This window comes from Anser brachyrhynchus (assembly GCF_964034855.1).
Source record: "Anser brachyrhynchus genome assembly, chromosome: 2".
NCBI classification, from domain to species: domain Eukaryota; kingdom Metazoa; phylum Chordata; class Aves; order Anseriformes; family Anatidae; genus Anser; species Anser brachyrhynchus.
In genome coordinates this window covers 6,560,361-6,579,001 of record NC_137695.1, presented here as the reverse complement: position 1 = coordinate 6,579,001, position 18,641 = coordinate 6,560,361, and the positions used below count along the sequence as shown (strand labels likewise).

The 18,641-nt window shown below is 39.7% G+C and overlaps 1 protein-coding gene across 12 annotated transcripts in view; it reads right to left on the bottom strand.

The window, feature by feature from the left end:
- Window positions 1–1,088: 1,088 nt before the first annotated feature.
- The window catches only part of LOC308189258 (sodium channel protein type 5 subunit alpha-like), a 208,839-nt gene continuing 191,286 nt past the window's right edge, over window positions 1,089–18,641 (bottom strand). For all 12 annotated transcript variants that reach the window (XM_080579061.1, XM_080579056.1, XM_080579062.1 and 9 more), the window contains 6 exons: window positions 17,365–17,646; window positions 10,936–10,989; window positions 8,904–9,045; window positions 8,185–8,285; window positions 7,431–7,701; window positions 1,089–5,956 (listed from right to left, as the gene is read on the bottom strand). In XM_080579061.1, coding sequence (XP_080435187.1) covers window positions 4,722–5,956; window positions 7,431–7,701; window positions 8,185–8,285; window positions 8,904–9,045; window positions 10,936–10,989; window positions 17,365–17,646 — 2,085 coding nt within the window. In that variant the 3' untranslated portion in view covers window positions 1,089–4,721. The remainder of the gene's footprint in view (window positions 5,957–7,430; window positions 7,702–8,184; window positions 8,286–8,903; window positions 9,046–10,935; window positions 10,990–17,364; window positions 17,647–18,641) is intronic.

Below are 18,641 nucleotides of genomic sequence, written 5' to 3'. Positions count from 1 at the left end.
ACAGTGATGGTAGCACACACATAGGAGTTAGGCAATTCTGGTAAAAATCTAGGCATAGAAATCTTCACAGTAGGGATTATGACTAAATTTCCTTCCCATGGGAATTTTGCTGACAAATTCTAACAAAGAACATCCTTATTTAACCTGACACATCTCTGTAGAGAATTTTTTATTTCAATAAATGGCTCCTTCCAATCAAAAATATATTGCTGAAAAAATTTCAGCCAGATTTATTCCATATACATGAATACTCAGAAGTCATATGATTACAAGACACATTTTAGTAAATGCTTATTAAATATATATATATATATATAAAAAAAAGTCAGACTGCCCCAGGTTAATGTAAAAGTGATAATAATAGTAAACTTATTTTATTAAACTAACTCGACTGATTGGACTCTGACTGTAGTTTAAACTGGCTCCGTTTTCTTCTGTTTTAATGTGATTAGAAACCTTTCCCTGTTTAACTAGAAATCAGAGCACTGAAAAAGAGTAACTAAATTGGTGCAAGCCTATGTGGAGATAAGGCTAATTCAGTCAATGCCGAGAAGAGTTAAGGGAAGAGCTCCAAGTGTGGTCATCCATCTCCATCCAGGATTATGGCATGGATGATTGTTTAGTGAGAATTTTAGCATATAATGAAAAAATAATAACAACCAAAAGGCAAATCTATGTAATTACACTTGAAAGTGTAAGAAAATATATTACGTTTCAGTTCTCTTAGTGGGATCTCATATCTTCGGTAAAACTCCTACTCCTCCAACTAATTCTACCAGGCAGGATGGGTTGAAATAACAATGCAAGGCTCGTCCTATAAATTACTGTCTTTGAAGAAAAGCTTTTGAGTCTGCTTCAAATCCGGCTGAAGTACCCAGAAATTCTCCATCAATTTCAACAAGCTTTGGCTCAAGCCTTTAATGCCCAGTAGTTAGCCTTACAATGCAAGATGAACTGGAGGGGATTTCATTGACTGGCCTTCTAACAAAAGTCACTCAAACAAAGGTGGTGAACAAAGCCAGAGAAATCACATAAATGTTGGTAAAATAACAAATAATAATAATAATAATAATAATTGGCACAGGAAATATTTGTTATCCTTATTTATTTAATAAAGAAACATAATAAACTTGATTTTTTTTTCCAGGTACAAACAGCTTAATATGTCCTATGATATCGGCTGATATTTTCCTTGCTTTTTTTTGTAGCTTGAGTGATTCATGTAGTAGCTTTTATTGAACAAATCAACAATAAAAATGGTAGCACTCACCATGCTTATAGACAGTGTGGGCCAACTATTGAGTCAGTATCTTTAACTAAATCACTACTGCACTGGGAGGTCATATCGTTGCTGGATTTGGATCAGCATCTCCATTAATAAAGATCTGCAACTGAGGATAGTTGAAGTTTTTGAGGGGAGTTCTGCATACCATACAAAGATACCATACTTTCTTTGGATCTAAAGAAATGTTCAACAAAATTGAAAACCCAATGGAAAACCAACCTTCCAATTACAAAGCCTTTGAAAGTAATTTACAATTCATTTTTTAGATAGTTGCACTGGAACCATCTATAGTTAAGATCCTCTTTCAGATTTTTTTTTTTGAATTAACATTTTTTTAACAGGTTTTGGGTAGAAAACACAATCAGTTGTATTGCATTAGTACTACAGGATCTCACAGCAAGGACAATAAAACCTTTAACGCGAGGGTGAAATGACCAGAGAAAGAGCTCTTCTCTAATATAATCATTGACCAGCTAATCTTCCCATTACATCCTATTCATCATTGGCCTCACTTTTATTAAGAATATCAGTTGAATATATTAAGAAGGCAAGTTCTAATATAAGTGGTAAATAATTAAAATATTTGTAAAACAGAGTGATCAACACAGCACAGCTGTGTGAAGGTTGTTATTTATTTTTTTAAATTTTTTTTGAACAGTTTATATTTTATGATAAAAATCAGATAAGAAATGCTTCTTTTTCTAAGTATTTTTCCTTTTTTTTTTTTCCTGAAGCTTTAAAAGGAAAATAATTTTACCAGTCATCAGCCAATAAATGCTTGTTCAGCAAGTAATTCATGTACTATTTCCTAATTAAACAGTTTCATTATAGGCAGCAGCTTGTTTCTAACGATCAATAAATCCCATTGAGAACAAAACATTTTAATCAGTAAGTTGTGTCCTCTGAGTGTCAGCCACTCTATAAACTCACAAGATACTTATATATGTATAGGTATATGTATGTGTGTATATATATATATATATATGCATATAAATATAAAAATTGCATTCTCTTTCTGGGTGATATGTACAGTCAGAATAAGATTACAGCATAAATACACAGGGAATCTGTATAAAGTTTCTCTAATTTGAGAAGCCTTGAGCGATTTTCTTTTTTGGGGGATGGGGGTGGGGACTGGGGGGAGGGTAGTGAGGAGGGAGGAAAGAATAAAGAGTGTTTTCACTTTAAGGAACAAAGAGTAGTTCCCTTAGGTTAGAATCTAATTACATACAAGATTTAAAGGCAACAAAATCTCCAGAGGAACAGCCCTATGTTATACACCATAGACATGGGGTTAAAAGGGCAAGAGAGCATGATTATAATAATACTTATATAGTACATTTCATTCCCTTATAGCACTTTGCAACCAGAAAGTCTTACAACACCCCTGTGAGGTAGGTAAGTATTATTATCCCCATTTTACAGATGGGTAAACTGAGGCACAGATAGGTTCAATTATTTGCCTAAAAATCATGTAGTAAGAATCAGGAATAGACCCCAGGAATCCTGATGGCAAATCCTCTGAATTAACCAATAGACCACTCTCAAGTGAATGCCTGAGACACCTCTCAATGAATGGAGAGAATATATTAGCCCATATTTACACAGATACATAGTCATCCTTTTGACATGTTGTCTTTACATATTTTGACTTGTTTAGAGGACAGATAACAATGGCCATAGACAAACTTCACTGTAACATGTTGCTTTAATTCTTGTTGCCAACCAACCCCATGTGGATTTTGACACCTTTACAACCTGGGATGTAACTAAATGTCAATCACAATACACCTTAAATACATTCTTGATATCTTTGCTTCTCCAAGGCGAAAAGCACAGTTACTCTTCCTTAAAGTGCAATGGCTCATTACAGAAATCTCAAGATTTTTCATCAAGTCCAACCAAACCCAAGTACAATCAGTCTGAAGGTGAAAAAGAAAGAACTTGTCTGCAATGACAGATTTCTCTCTACGTTCCATAAAGACTTTCTCACATTCTATCAAGGCTGAAAGTTTAATAATAAATAATAATCTATGTTAGCATGTAAAACCTCTAATACTTTTCTACAGCCACACATCCACCTTCCACTGTGTCGTCATTTCTTTGGCCTGAAGCTGATGGATACATCAGCTGTAAATATTCCTTTGCCTGCAGGAATGAGGATATTTGTATTTTTTAGGAGATTGTTATTATTGGTTCCTCTATTTCTTGTCTTTCCTCAGTACTCTGACTGTACTGTCTGATAAAATGAAGGATGGACACTGAGAAGACAGGTTTCTAAACATCAGAAATTACATACAGATCCAGGGGCAATTCCCCTCCCACCTTCTTGATCACACTGTTGCAGGTGTTCCTCGTGACCCAATTGATGTTGTTATTATTAATAGTACTATTTTTTGGAGTAATGTCGATGCTCAGAGTTTCCAATAAGGCTGCTTAGCTCAGTGTTCTTGGGAAAATGTAACCTATCCCACGCCCTTAACAGAAATTTTGCCAGCATAGATGGTGCCTTGGAGCACTACACACAACGTGATGCACTACTTCTACGGTGAGTTTGATTGCAGTATTCAAAGCAGATTCTTGAAACATACTAAAAAAAGAGTGCTTTTATTAACAGTTTTACAAACAGAATCCATTACTGTCTAGTTTCCTGAAGGATAGAACAAGCCATTTCTCCTATTATTTTGACATCATTTCCTTCTCTGTTGTTGTTTTTGTTTGTTTGTTTTTGTTTGTTTTTTATTCCTGCTGATTAGCAGTTGCAAGTCCCAACGGGGAGGGCTTAATGTAATAAACAGTTAAAATGTCGCTAATTTGATAGTTTACTTTGCAACAACTTTCCTCTTCAAACGATGGGGATCCCACAAGTTCCTATTACCTTGACTCAGAGTTCATCATGAAGAGTGTAAGGATCATTAATCTCCATGGAAAAAGAGACTTTTTTTTTAAGTAAAAAAATATCAAATATAATAAATTTATGAAAGACCATTCACAACATATACAGTAAGTGTTACATCTTGCTACAGCAGCTGTGATATATTTTTTTTTCTTTTTAGAATGCAAGGTCATACATCGCCATAAGTAAACACACTATTATGAGTAAGACCTTAAATGAATGTATACAGCCAGGCTTTATCTGTGGATAGATATACATTGTGTTTACTGTTTTACAGTTTAGCATATTTGTATTCACACCATTGATATAACAGCTATGACCCTGCCAAGATTCTTCCTGTGCATATATAAATATAAATATTGAGCCAAGTCAAAAAGAGCAGGGTCAAAGGTTATATGACTTATTAGACTCCTGTAGTTAAGGGTAAAAACTCCATTCTTTCTTTTGCAACTAATGTTTAATAAGAAGGCTGCTTCAGTCATGGTGTAGTTACAGCATTACATTCTGTAAACAATATTTTAAAGCATTCTAAACAAACATTTAAACAATTGATTCTTTATCCCTGTCCGGCGAGAGCAGACAATCTATAGCCTCGTCGCTTTTGCTCGAGTCTGTCAGCTTCAGCTGGAGATTATCGCTTGTCCCTCTGGTGACGCTGTCGTAGGATGGAGGGAAGGACGTGGAGGACAGTGTTTCTGATTTGTCTATTGGCCTGCCGTAGTTTTCATTCATCATGAATGCAATGAGACCCTCCTTCTCGGGTGCATCGTCCTCAAGGATGCTGCCGTCAAAAGTTCTGTGCCGGTACAAGTAAGACGCCTGCTTCATGGAGCGCCGAAACAAATGTCTCCTGTAGGCCCGCTGGATGACAATGGCGGAGACCTCTTCTTGTTTCCGTCTGAGAGTTGTTGTTATTGGTTCGTACGAGATCTTAGACGGATTCGCTGCCATGAACTTTTCTTCCATTTGTATTTTAAGGGCATCCATTTCTCCAGATTCTCCTAGCACCCTTTTTGTAAAAGCAAACAAAATATCCAGGCAATGGATCCTATCTCCACTGACCATGGGCAGGTCCATTGCTATGAGTTTGATTTTGTTTGGTTTCGCTATGCGCAAAGGTTCTGACAGTGCATCTGCAAAGTCTGAAAGTGCAGAATACTCAATAAACTGAGTGGCTTCAGGGTCAAACTTCTCCCAGATTTCATAAAACATATCAAAATCATCCTCACTTAGAGGCTCTGTACTTTCCTCAGTGGCTACACTGAAGTTCTCTAAAATAATGGCTATATACATGTTTACAACAATGAGAAATGATATAATGATATAAGTAACAAAGAATAAAATCCCTACGGCAGGACTTCCGCAGTCTCCCTTTGAACCATTTGCATTTGGAAGGTTTGGGTCACAATACGGTGGTCCGGTGTTCAAAATAGGATTGAGAAGACCATCCCAACCAGCTGACGTTGTGATTTGGAAGAGACAGAGCATACTGTTAGCAAAGGTTTGGAAGTTGAACATGTCATCAATCCCATATTCCTTCTTAACATAGGCAAAATTAGCCATACCAAAAATGGCATAAATGAACATGACCAGAAACAGCAAGAGGCCAATGTTGAACAGAGCAGGTAAGGACATCATTAAGGCAAAAAGGAGAGTTCGAATTCCTTTGGCTCCCCGGATGAGTCTCAGGATCCGGCCAATCCGAGCCAAGCGAATGACTCTGAAGAGTGTAGGAGAGAAAAAATACTTCTGAATGATGTCAGAAAGTACGGTGCCTTGAAAAGAAAAGACAAACAGTGAGTTAGTACCTTGGAAATAACCCCTGATTCCCTTTACAGAAATCAATGAGGATTATGGACAAAATCAATGAAAAGTTCCACAAACTGGAAGACCCAAGATAAAGGGAATGGCATTCTCATTAGCATTTTCATGCCCATTTAATCCATGCAAATTTTGTTGAGACTATGAGCAAAGGTGTTGATGGTAGGGACAGTTTATTAAGGGAAAACTCAATTATTGGGAATGAGAAACCAGGATCAGTTCAGACAGGACACAGATATTTGTAGTTCTTGGTCATGACCCCCCTGAGCCATTTATCTGGAGTGCTGCTGGTCAGAATTTTTATGATTTGAAAATGTTTTTCTTTGCAAAATGTCAGCATTGTGTGCTGGGTCTGTTTTTATGAACTATCACCAAAACGGTGCAAATTCCTACTGGAAATCTGATTGGTTGCTTGCTTATTAATTTTTCCACTTTTCTAGATGGGTGCTAAGCTTGCATCCCTGTGGCTAAACTCTCTTCCCTGCAGAAATAGAGCAGTTTTGTCCAATGCCAACAGTCTCCAGACACAAGGAGCAATGCCCAGCCCATGTCTCCCCACTCCCATGCTGGCAGGGGCTCTGTTGGATAGCCCAAGTCCCCCCTGTATCTGAAATCACCTGTTTGATGTGGGACAGTGCTATGGCCAATGTGACGGCTCTGGTTAACTGGCTGCTATGGACAGGTCCACAGCATCCAGCATCAAGGCTCTGATGACAGCTGTATGCCTGTGATGTTCCCTGGTGACCCAAATCTCTGAAATCTGTGTGGGCTTGGCTGATTCAGTGCCCCCAAAATGCAGGCTGATCTCTGGGCAGCAGGGATCTCCTGCATTGAGACTTTGCAGGTTTCCTGGTCCACCAGAGGGTTTAGAGCAACAGGAGCATCAGTCAATGAGGAGATAGTTCTGTTTTCCTAACAGGTCACCCTACATTCACCTATACAGGGCTGACAGCAGCGAGACTCACTGCACCTGCCCACAGCTGACCTGAAGGACTTTTTCATGCTGTTGACCGAAAAAATAAATAACAAAACAATAGCAATTCACATGTGCCCTTTTCACGTGGCTTTTTCACTTCTCTGTCTTAGGCTGTTATCCAGAACACAGGTTAAGTGTATGGAGCCAAACCACATTTTATGGTCATGTACATTGGAAGCAGTACTAGGGTGTGATAGGATGATATTTGTTATCTTCATCACTACCATCAGAGTTTTGGCACTGAACAGATTTGGTTGTCTAATACATCCCATCATATCCATGATTAACACAAATTAGGCAGTGTTACATTGTATTATTTAAATATTAGGATCCAGTTCTCTAAGTGCACTTTATTCCACGAAGCCTTCAACTCTGTCTAATTAAGTTTATGTCGGTCTTGTTAACTTTGGAGTTTGGGTGAAAATGCTTCCCTGCCACTCAGATTCACCTACCTACAATAGACAGAATCACGACGACAAAGTCAAAGATGTTCCAGCCATTGGTGAAGTAGTAGTGTCGCAGAGCCAGCATTTTGATGATGCACTCCCCGGTGAAAATGGCAACAAAAAGCATGTTGATTTTGTGGAGGATGTTCACTTTTTCTTGACTTTGATCATCCGTTTCCACCATCATGGTAACCATGTTAAGGCAGATGAGAATCATGATGGAGACATCAAAGGCTTGTTTTGAGACGACGTCAAAAATAAAACCTTGGTATTTGTTCTGGAGGAAAGGAGAGGGTTGTTAGGAAATTTGAACTGTGTCAAAATGATGACATGATTGTCTCCTGATTCATCAGGAAGTAGAGGAAAATAAACTACATATGGTTTCTGATTAAAATTTCAGAAACAAGAAGATGATGACGGATAGTTGGATGATAGGGTTTTAAAACTCATTTACTCATTACAAACTACTGGAAAAAGACATTGGACTGGGGCCATGAATTCATTCAATGCAGACACATGGCCACTGGCATGGCTGCGTATGTAAATTGGACTGTTAATCAATACGGCAGAACAGTGGGAATTTTATACTACACTGTTCAGTAGGCTTGCAAATACTGGCCAAAATCAAAATATGTAAATTCAGAGTGGTTTTCGTCTGGGAACTATCACCTTTTCTACGCTGGGAAATTGAATTACATTTATTCTATTAAATAAATCTCCATCTATTATACATCGTTCAATTGAATTACGTCATTCTTACCAGTGGCCTTGGGATTGGCTTCTGAGGTTTCTTAGATCCCAGCTTTTTCATTGCGTTATAATACTTTTTCTGTTCTTCTGTCATAAAGATGTCTTGGCCACCTAAGTATAGGGTGAGAACAAAGTTGTTACTTTCGATGAAAAGAACTGTCTCCATCCAAAGTCCAGCGCTGCTGGATTTCTCTTTTCTTGTTTCTCTTTTCATGCAGCTTTCATCAAATATCTAACAAGGGTCTGAGAAGATGAAATGCTGGGAGCTGCTTATTGCATGGAAGCGAAGGGCAGGAGACAGAGCAGTGCAGACCACCGGGGGGAGCGAGGCTAGGCATCAGGTCCTGTCTGCACTGGAGATAAGTGTAGGGCCAGAGGGAAAATAAAAGAACTTCAGCCCTCTGTTTAAAGCCTACAAAGCAGTCAGAAACACAGCTCTTGGGTCAGCCTGCTGTATGCCTGAGCATGCAGAATTTGCACAAGACCTCCCATCTGCCTGGAGATGCTTCACTGCTTTCCGCAAGAAGTATAATTCCCGTCAGTATTTTCAGGACACTTGTTCTATGGGGAGATTAAGGGCTGCTACAACTGTGCTTTTGTAAAAGTCCCGCAGGATAGTTGTGTTATTGTTAATCTCAAGGCTAACGTGGCAAAGCTGCTGCTTATAAATCTGTCCCTTGCCCTGGTCTCTGCAGTGCCTGCAAGGTGATATGCAGCATATGCAACTACTTATCTTTTTCTTCTGTTGGTTAAAATTGTCAATGATGACACCAATGAAGAGGTTCAGTGTGAAGAAAGATCCAAAGATGATGAAAATCACAAAGTACAGGTACATGTACAAATTACATTCCCATTCAGGCTGCTCCTCACACTGCAAAGGGAAAAGGGAAAACATGAAAATGACACAAGATCTGCACAGATCAAAACACTAATGCAGTTCAAAGAAAGCTGTCCGTCAGCAACAAAGATTATCAAAGAAGAAAAACAGTGTAACTGCCACTAGCAGAGTCAGCACTCCACAGTCTCTGCTGAAGTTTACTACTGGTATCTGAAATGCCATGGTCAATTCAGCTACATTTCATAATACTGTCACAGCGATCACACTGCTTCAAAAAGTGCAACTTCAGAATAAATCCTATTAAATGTTCTCAGCCTGAACCCAGAAGGGGAAAAGAATCAGTCTTCTGCTTATCCCTAATTTTATACAAAGTAATAGTACTTTGAAAAAAAACAAAAGTATGATCGCAGTATGATTAAATGTTACTGAAAAATCTCTGCGCTGAGAATAAAGGTATTTAGAAGTAAAATCCTTCTTTTATGATGAGTAGAAATGAACCGTCAGATGGCTGCTGTAGAATCGTAAGTGCCTTCTTAATAGAGACCTCAGTATGCAAAGCATTTTGATAGCAATATCCGCATCAGAAAGAACTTTCCTAAGGAGGAAATGGTATCCAAAAAACCTATGGCACAAACCTGGAGTCACAAATCTCTGGAGTCCTGGGCTTTCAACAGCTTATCTAGCTCAGAGAAAGGAACAAATCAGCCTCTTTCAAAAAGCCTGGTTGCAGCAGGGGTGGCTCTGCCTTTCCAGATTCTCATCTGCTGCTTGTGTGGGCACATGCTTTTTTGGGGGGGCGCAAGAGCTGCAATGCCAGTGTTTGACTCTTACTGCTATCATTTTTTGCTCCCATAGTGTCAATATCTTTGAAAACTTGCACTAGGTAATGTCTTCAACCAGCAGCAAAGCTACCAGAGATCTCGCTGAAGTGCCGAGTGATGTGTTCTGATAACCTTAAACCACATTTACAGCAAAAATACTCAGGTTTGCCTTACCAGCTCCAGGTATCTGACCAAGATGCTTGTACTAGAAGCTCACTTTTCCCTAAGTGCCATATTTTCTCATGTGTAACCCTTGTGCTTCATTCAGCAGCAAGGAGGAGGTACATATACATCTCGAAGAAGACTAAATCAACACCATGACTATGCTGTAATAGAATCATAGAACACAGAACCATAGAATCACAGAGAGGTTTGGGTTGGAAAGGACCTTAAAGGTCTTCCAGTTCCACCCCCCTGACATGGGCAGGGACACCTCCCACCAGACCAGCTACTTCTCTGTCTTGTTGATGGCACGAGGATTTTCCACCATTTGTCCTTCCATTCAGGGCTCAACTCCCTGTTACTCAATTCACCCTGTCAAAATCCCATTCATTCCCAGTAGCTACCTCAAAAATTAACAGTAAGAGTAATCTTGTGCCTTTAAAATTATTAAAAAAGAAAAAGGAGACAACATCTCCTTCTATTCAAGAAAACTAAACAAAAACCAAACAAAAAATAAACAAAATACAATAAAACATGCGCGCGCGCACACACACACAAAAACTTTTAAATAAGTTCCAGTAATCAAAAATTAGATCCATGAAAAATATGGTTATCAGTGGTAAGAGCAGAGGAAACACAGAAGACAATTTAGGTTTTTGGTAGACTCAGTCTCACTCTGGAGGTGTCATTCTGAGCTGGGAGTTTTGCAGTACAAATAGATAATAAATTGGTTGTATAGAACCGAGGGCTGCACTTGATTTAATCTCAGGGTCATGAGAATTCAGCACCAGCTGCAAAAAAATGAAGGTCTGCAATGGTCTCAAGCAAAGTAGGACAGGGACTGGCAACCTGCATGTATTTTTGTTGTTGTTGCTAAACATCGTGAATGCTGGAAAAGTCAATGGAAAAGGAAATAATTCCTTTCCTTGCAGTGACCTACCTCTCGTGAATCCACAGCTGCATACATAATATCCATCCAGCCTTTAAACGTGGCCTGAAAAGAAACCACATAATACATAATTAAGCATATTAAATAAGCCTATCTTGAAATGATATCATCACTGCGATGACTTTCCAAAACACAGTGTAGAGCATGTTCTTCACAACTAATCAATTGTTTCTCCTTTAAAGCAACATGTACCCATGGGTTTATGTTCATTTAGTCATTTAAAATTGTTCCATAATGGTTTTCTCCTGGAGACTTTCATGTTGTTCTCTGATTTTCCGCAATTGCAGGGATACAACAGAAGCTTTTAATAGAAATTGAAAACATGGCAATTAAATCTTGTGAAGTTTGAGTAGGAACTTCTTTTGACCAGGGGAGATGGAGCCCATCCGTAATGCTCGTTCAGACTGACAGCACTGGGTATGTTTTAGGTTTGCACAGAAGTTTGTATCCTGACCTCCTCTAAAACAGGATAAATCAAGGCAATGTCAAAGCTGGGGAGCTGCACAGATCATAGCTGACTTAAAAGGAGCAAAGACAAACAGCACCTGCTGTGAGACTGGCCAAGGAAACTCAGCCTGCTTCACTATTCAGATTTGCCTCTTTTTTTTTCTTTTTTTTCTTTAAATCGGGGTTTCTAATTATTTTTTTAAGTGTTTAAAAAAGGAGAGACTCCACAGAAATCGGTATCTATTACTGGAGCCTGCAAAGAAGAAAATGAAGAAAGGACAGTGCTATCAGCTCCTAGAGGAAACACAAAGAAGTGATTTTTGCTATTCCGTAGCAAAAGCCTGACTCTGCTCTCAATATATGCCTCTCATTAGACATGGTCTGGTACCAAACATACATGGCATTAGGTCCTGCTCTTGCCTAAGCCACATTACCTTCATAATAGTCTGCTGGTGATGTTTCTCATTTGACTTCTGACCCACTTAATCTTACCCTGGATTTAAAATCGGTGAGTAGATAATGAGGCATTTTTAGATGCATTGATTTAATCGGATTTGCACTAGCATGCATGAAAGACCCATGCCCAGTATTTTTTTTTTAATCCTACTGACAACTAGGTTGAATTTTCTCTGTGGTCTGTAGGCATGCAAGTCCAGATAATGCTAATGGGAATTTGGCCAGAGGTTCCCAGGAGAAAACCAGGCATTTGTGTTGAGCTGGGTACATCCAGTGGTTTTAGAAATGCTCCATTATATACTTTCTGTTATTAAATTAGCCCTGAAGGTAATGCAGCCATTCGGTTTTCCTCTGAACACTACTGAGCCAAAGGAAAATGTTGTACCAGAGGTCAACCATATTTATTTCTCATGAATGTATATAAAAATAGTGTTTGAAAGGGTATATTTCTTAATCTACTGAGTAAAAGAGATTAACCCCCCATATCAGAACCCTTTAGAAAATCTATGCCATGCTGAAAACACTTCAGATATAAAGTGTGTACAAAAATGATCAGCAGTTTTATCGAAACAACTAATTATTTAAACCTGTCACACCAAACCTCCTTAGCTCTTCTAATATTTTATTTTTTTGCTATTCTCTTTCTAATCTGCTGAAAGATTTACTGGTGTCATCACAGCCACTTGCAGCTCCCAGCTCAAACTGCTGTTCAGGAAGGTTGGACAGGATGAAACAAGAAACCCTTCTGCCTGTGTCACACAATGTTATGATCTTAGCCTGTACTTTTCTCCCACTTGGGAGGAAATCTTTCCTCTGGAGCAGCTATTTTACCTCTCAATGTGTATCACAGAAGCAAGAGACTCTACTGCAAGACAGTGGTTTGTAGTGATAACAGATGATGAAGTGTTCTGATGAAAATAAATACTAAGAGAATGAAGAACTGTGATTTTCTGCTTTTCCCAGTTGTCCAGAAGGAGGGGAATTAAAAATCCACCAGGCTTCTGGAAAGCTTCCCTAGACACTTCATCTGCAGAGAGTAAGAGATACTGAGAATGAAAGAAATATAACACTGGGGAAAGAAATTATTTATCTGGAATTAGTAACCACTTACACTCTGGATAAGGAAGTGACAAAATCTTCATGGGAGTGTTTGTGATATTATCCTGCCTGGAAGCTATCCAGAGAAACACCATTTTCTACTGAAACTGTCATGTGATGAGATTATCTACTGATAAAATCCTGGGATGGGATTACGTGCTGTTATTTGACTGGTGGTTAGAGCTGCAGTGCAGCAAATTAGTGGGGAGGATCGGTGGGCCGGCACTACATGCCCTCAAGCCATTTATTGTATAACCAAATGGTACCTTAAAATAAAACAAGCCTCTACATCTGCCTGAGGGAACTTTTTTTTTCTAGAAAAGGATTGCGATACTGACATAAAAATGACTGCTGTTGAAGACAGTAGTATTGGTCCCCACGTTTCTGAAATGCTTCTTCAAGCTTTGCTACTGTTGACAGAAATTTCTGAAAGCTAAGACAGAGTTGCCAACAGTACAGCCAAATTACTCACATTTAAGACGGCTGTCCTAACACCACTATCTGCTGGCTTTTCCGTTGATTTTTCCAGTTTGTTCAATTTCATTGTATTATCAATTTTATACCAAATATTCTTTTAATGATTATTTTGCTGGGGAGGGCACCACCGAGCACTGGACACACCAGAGCACCCCAGGTGCCTGCATAGCCACTGGGCTATGTGGGCTCCAAGGGCACTGCCTCCTGAACCACTGCTTGCTCCTGATCTTTGCACATACAGAGAAATAAGCTCTGGTGTACCAAAATATGGTTTGTTCAGAAACGTATTGATTTTCTGAACATTTTGCATCCATGGTGAAAGTAAAATGCAGTATATTGTTTAGTGGAGTGCAAGAGATCATGTCACTCAGTAACTTTAGACACACGCCACTGTCTCATGACCATTTTGTAGCTGATTTATGAGCTCAGTCGTGACTTTGCATCTGGCCTGAGGGGCTGATTTAACTCTACAGCTCCTGGTTGCTGCACTGGTCTAGGAGGGCTCCCGTTGTCTTTCCATTCCCTGTCTGGAGACCCAGAGTGACAAAGAGTTGTAGGACCGAATTGCTGTAAGTCTCTTCCCCGCTAAGGAGCTCTTTTCCAAGCAAACCAGATGCTGGGTGAGAAACGACTTGTTCTCTTGGTATTCTTCAATAGATTGCTGAAATTACAAGCAAAAAAATATGTGGAGGTGTTCATAATATGAAGGCAAGGATCCTGCATTGGAAATGAAGAATTCCTACTGGAAATTTAAGATATGTCTGTTGAGATCTGCAAAGCAATTCTGGGAATATAGAACAAGCATTACTGAAGCACTGGGTTGTAGTAATAATTTTTCCTAATAGATTAGGACGTTAAGGGATTAAATCCCCAGCAGAGTGAATCATCCTTCTTGTAAATTAGAAAGTCATGATAATAAAGATCTTCTCCTCTCCATGAATAAGGTATTCCCCTTGCTTGTAGAATGAGCGGAGTCTGCACCCTATTTTAGTAACCTGTTGTGAGACAGTCTTCTTGTGAGCCCGAGAAGCTTAAATCTGGAATCACCACTTCACAGGGACGTTTTCACAGACTCATTAATTCAAAGAGGTAGTAGCTAAGGCATCTTCAGAACAACATCACTGATCCTAAACGACGTAGAAAAAAAGCAAAGGCTATTTGGGAAAAGTTTCATGAGGTTTTCAGCTACGTTGTCAGAAAGTCTGCATCTGGATAGCTGTAAGCTTTAAAGGTGCTGTAGTAGCAACTTTTCATTTCTTTCAAAGGCACTGTAGAAGTGAAGACAGAACATTAGGCAGACGGATTTGCTTTACACATTTCCATTTGGATTTTCAGATATATATCCCAGCATCTAAAGGTAATTCAGAGTCATTTAAAGAAGCTGAAAATGTCAACACTCAAAAGACAAGTCCCACTTAAAAGCTCATATTTTGCATCCCTGCGGGTTGTAACCAAAATGCTTATCTCATCATTGCTACATGCTGTCTCGGCATGCACAAAGATGCAGCAATGTGTCTGTCCTCTTAGGCGAGCTGAGCTGTTAACTGATCCCCTGCAATTCCTAAAGCAGCTTGCTCATGAAATGCGAGCCCATATGGAGCATATTTGGCAAGAAGTACCTGTAACCGACACTCCTCGGCTGGAGTCTGGCAAAAGAGATCCAGATGTTTGGGCTCCTTTTCTGTGGGTGTCATCTTTACATTTTATTGCCTAAGCCTGTTGTTAGCAGCAGACAGAAGAGCTCCAGGTGCAGGATGAAAGTCGAAATCAATCCCCTAATGGCATCTGGCTCCTGCTCTTCCTCCTGGAGGAAGGAGCCGGCACCTGCCCTAGAAGCTGAGCAAGGTTTTAGGACTCCTTCATTTCCAGTTATTTCCAGACCAGCTATGTTTTTGCTGCCATCACTGATCCCAAAATAAGGCAGTCCCACATGCTGAATGCAACCAGTATCACCAGTACCAAGTGCACAGCAACTGGTACTGCAGGCCAGCAGAAGAGAACACCTCGGGTTACTCCCTTGTCAGTGCTAATTTAGGGAAAATTGCAGAATATCAGAAAGCTGGAGTTTGGGTTTTGTAAAAGAAATGGTGAAGGAATAACTCTACCCTTTCCATCAGCAGGACCCACAAACTCAGGCCTGTCTCCTTCCTTTTTAGATGATAAAGAGATCTCAGAAATGAAAACAACATAGGAATTCATTATCTGGAATTTCAGTGGCCATCTGGAAGAAGGCTGCTCAGGTCTGGGTTCGTAATATTTACTTAACTCAGAGGCAGGTCTCCATAACTTGACTAGAAGAGAAATTCTGATACCTTCCTAATTCCTGTGTTCTTTAGAAAAGCTTTGCTTGGTATACCCTCTGATGCATTTTTTGACCAAACAAATGAGGCATCTGGCATGCAGTCATGGAGGAGATAGAAGCTTCAGGTGAGGCGCAGTACTTTAAACCTGGAAAATTTTGCTCAGCTAGATTGGATGTTTAAGTAAAAGACAAAGAAAGCACTATATAGAATGGAAAATCTAATTAAAGCTGTTCAAAGTGAGTTAATATACCCTTCATGGGTGAGCTGAATATCATAATTACATGCAAAAGATGAAAGCTCCTACTCTCAGTTCAACTTTTTGACATGAAAAGAACCAAAAGGGGTTTTGCACATTCTAACCCTTCTGCTTTCCAGAGGCTATGAAAGCAAAGACTCCATGGACAGTATTCAAAAAAACCTCGAACTCCAATGTATATGTACCAAGACCAGAGTATAGAAGGCTAAAGGAGAGCTACTTCACAAAGATAGCTCATGTGCCTGTGAAAGATTAAAAATACATCTGGTGGAAAGCAAATTTGCATCAGGGGAAGCAGTAGGTGTGGAAGAGAGGATGGGGGACCTATGAGAGGCCCACGTCCGCTCAGAAGGACAGGTTGGGGGCATGAGGCATTGCAAAGGGTACTGGACGCCTATGTACGACAACTGAACCAAGCACCCAGCATGCAAGATTTTATCTAAGTGATGACGCCATCACAGGCACTTCAAGACAGCAACCTCTCTGTCCAAGGATGTACCGAAGGATTTGTTTCACTCTGCCTACATAAAATCCAGCACAACCAACATTCCTAGCATGTGTCCATCCCTTGCCATCACCAGGCTTCAGAGCAAATTAGGAACAACAGAAAGAAGTATCACTGCTACCATTTTATATGAGGGCCCCATGGAACTGAAACACAAAGCAATTTGCCTTAAACCACTCTGCAGGCCAATGGCAGAGTCTGGACAGAGGATGGAGTCTTCTGTGGCTGTACCCATTAGGCTGTGCTGTCTTCCAGCACCTTCAATCTCTGTGTATACAACCCGTTTATCCATGTTTTACATTTCCTACTGAAAAAGGTCACAAAAGTGTCTCACTTCTGTCTTTATAGATCAAACACAGCAAAGGACTGTAAATCAAGATTCCTCCACAACTCCAGCTTTATACAATAACTTAGCTGAGCAGTTGAAGGTACTGTAACTTCATTTTTTTTTTTCCTGGCAGGGAACAATGATGTCCCAGTTGATTCAGGCAGGCCAGTGCACTCTGCACAAAAAGTCCTCCCCCTGCACCAGGACTTTTTGTTTCTGGATCTGAACTTCTCTTTGGATTACAACATTGAAAAAATAGTCTTAATTCACCTCAGTAGCTCAATCACCTCTAAGAAGACTACATTAGTGATGCATCGGAAGCTCAGAATAAAACCAGAAGCTGCCATAAATACCTCTAGGCCAAATGAATATGCCATATATGAGTCATTTTCACTTGAGGAAAGGCATTCCCCTAATGAGCATGGCTCAAAACAAAACAAAACAAAACAGAAAACTATAGAGGTTAACTCAATCCTATGATTCTGATCCATTTCAATGGGAATAAGCAACACTTGCCCATTAGAGTATACTTTCAGGTGGTCGCACTTACCACTTGTAGCAGAGCCAGGTACCCAGCCCCAACATTATCAAAGTTAACTTTAACTTTTGTCCAGTAAAATGTGCCAGAAACATTATAGAGTATGCAGTCACTCATGTTGTTAATTATTTTAGAGTCTAAAGGCATATCTCCTTCTGTCTTATTAATGCACTTCCCAAACTTCCCAGCAAACAGGTTCACCCCCATGATGCTAAAGATGAGCCAGAAGATGAGGCAGACAAGCAGAACATTCATGATGGAAGGGATGGCTCCCACGAGGGCATTGACCACCACCTTAGGTGAAAAGGGAGAGAGAAAAAAAAAAAACAGAATTATTAATGTTTTTTCCAGAGGGAAGATTTTTTTTTTTCCAGAGGAATCTTTTAATTCAGGAGCGATCTGCAAAGTCATCATGACCTCCCAGCTCCTACTGGATAATACACTTCAGTCAGACAATCTCGAATAATCATGCAATTAATTGGAAATTACTGGGGCGCATCACTATCTCAAAATAGGCCAGAAAAGGTTTCTGAAATCTTTTACTGAACTCAAGCCTCCATAACGCTTAGATGTGAACTCTAGCTGTGATTAATTTGGTTTGTTTAAATACTAATTTATTGAGATATACCGTACTAAATCAAGTTCCTCTCCATGGTCAGTGCGCATGATTAAATCAGTGAAACCATTATAATTTAACAGAAACAAACAAGCAGATAACAAAAACAATAACAAAACACCCTTTAAGTTTTCCCATGACATGCTGTGAAGTTCCACCACACCAACCCAGGCAGGGCTGTAAACCCCTGTGTAAAACCATATATCAAAATGAAGTTCAGAAGGAGTTTTTAAGGTGTTGGCATGACAGCATGGGTAATGGACACCATTCTGAAGCCGTATGAAAGGCATAAAGGTCAGAACATCTACCGATGCTCTACAGCTGCCAGTTTTGAACACAGCTTTATAATACCAGGGGATCAACCAGTCAGCATGCACTTTATTTAATGTCTCAAGTATTAAGAAGTTATGCGTGCCAGACGTCATGCTAAAGATGATTGCTGAGAGAAGAGCCCTATCTCAAAATGTAGTTCTTCCCCTTCCTCTGACCATAGTTTATAAGGTTTCTCCATACTCATAGCTTTTGGAGATCCTGCCATTGCATGGTCCAGGCAAAGCTGCCTGATAGCACTGCTGAAGACACCAGCCCCTCTGCATGGATTTGTCTCCATCTCTGTCTCATGCTTTAGAGATTAAAATCTGGTAAGCAGACACTGAGCACTTCCCCTTCTATG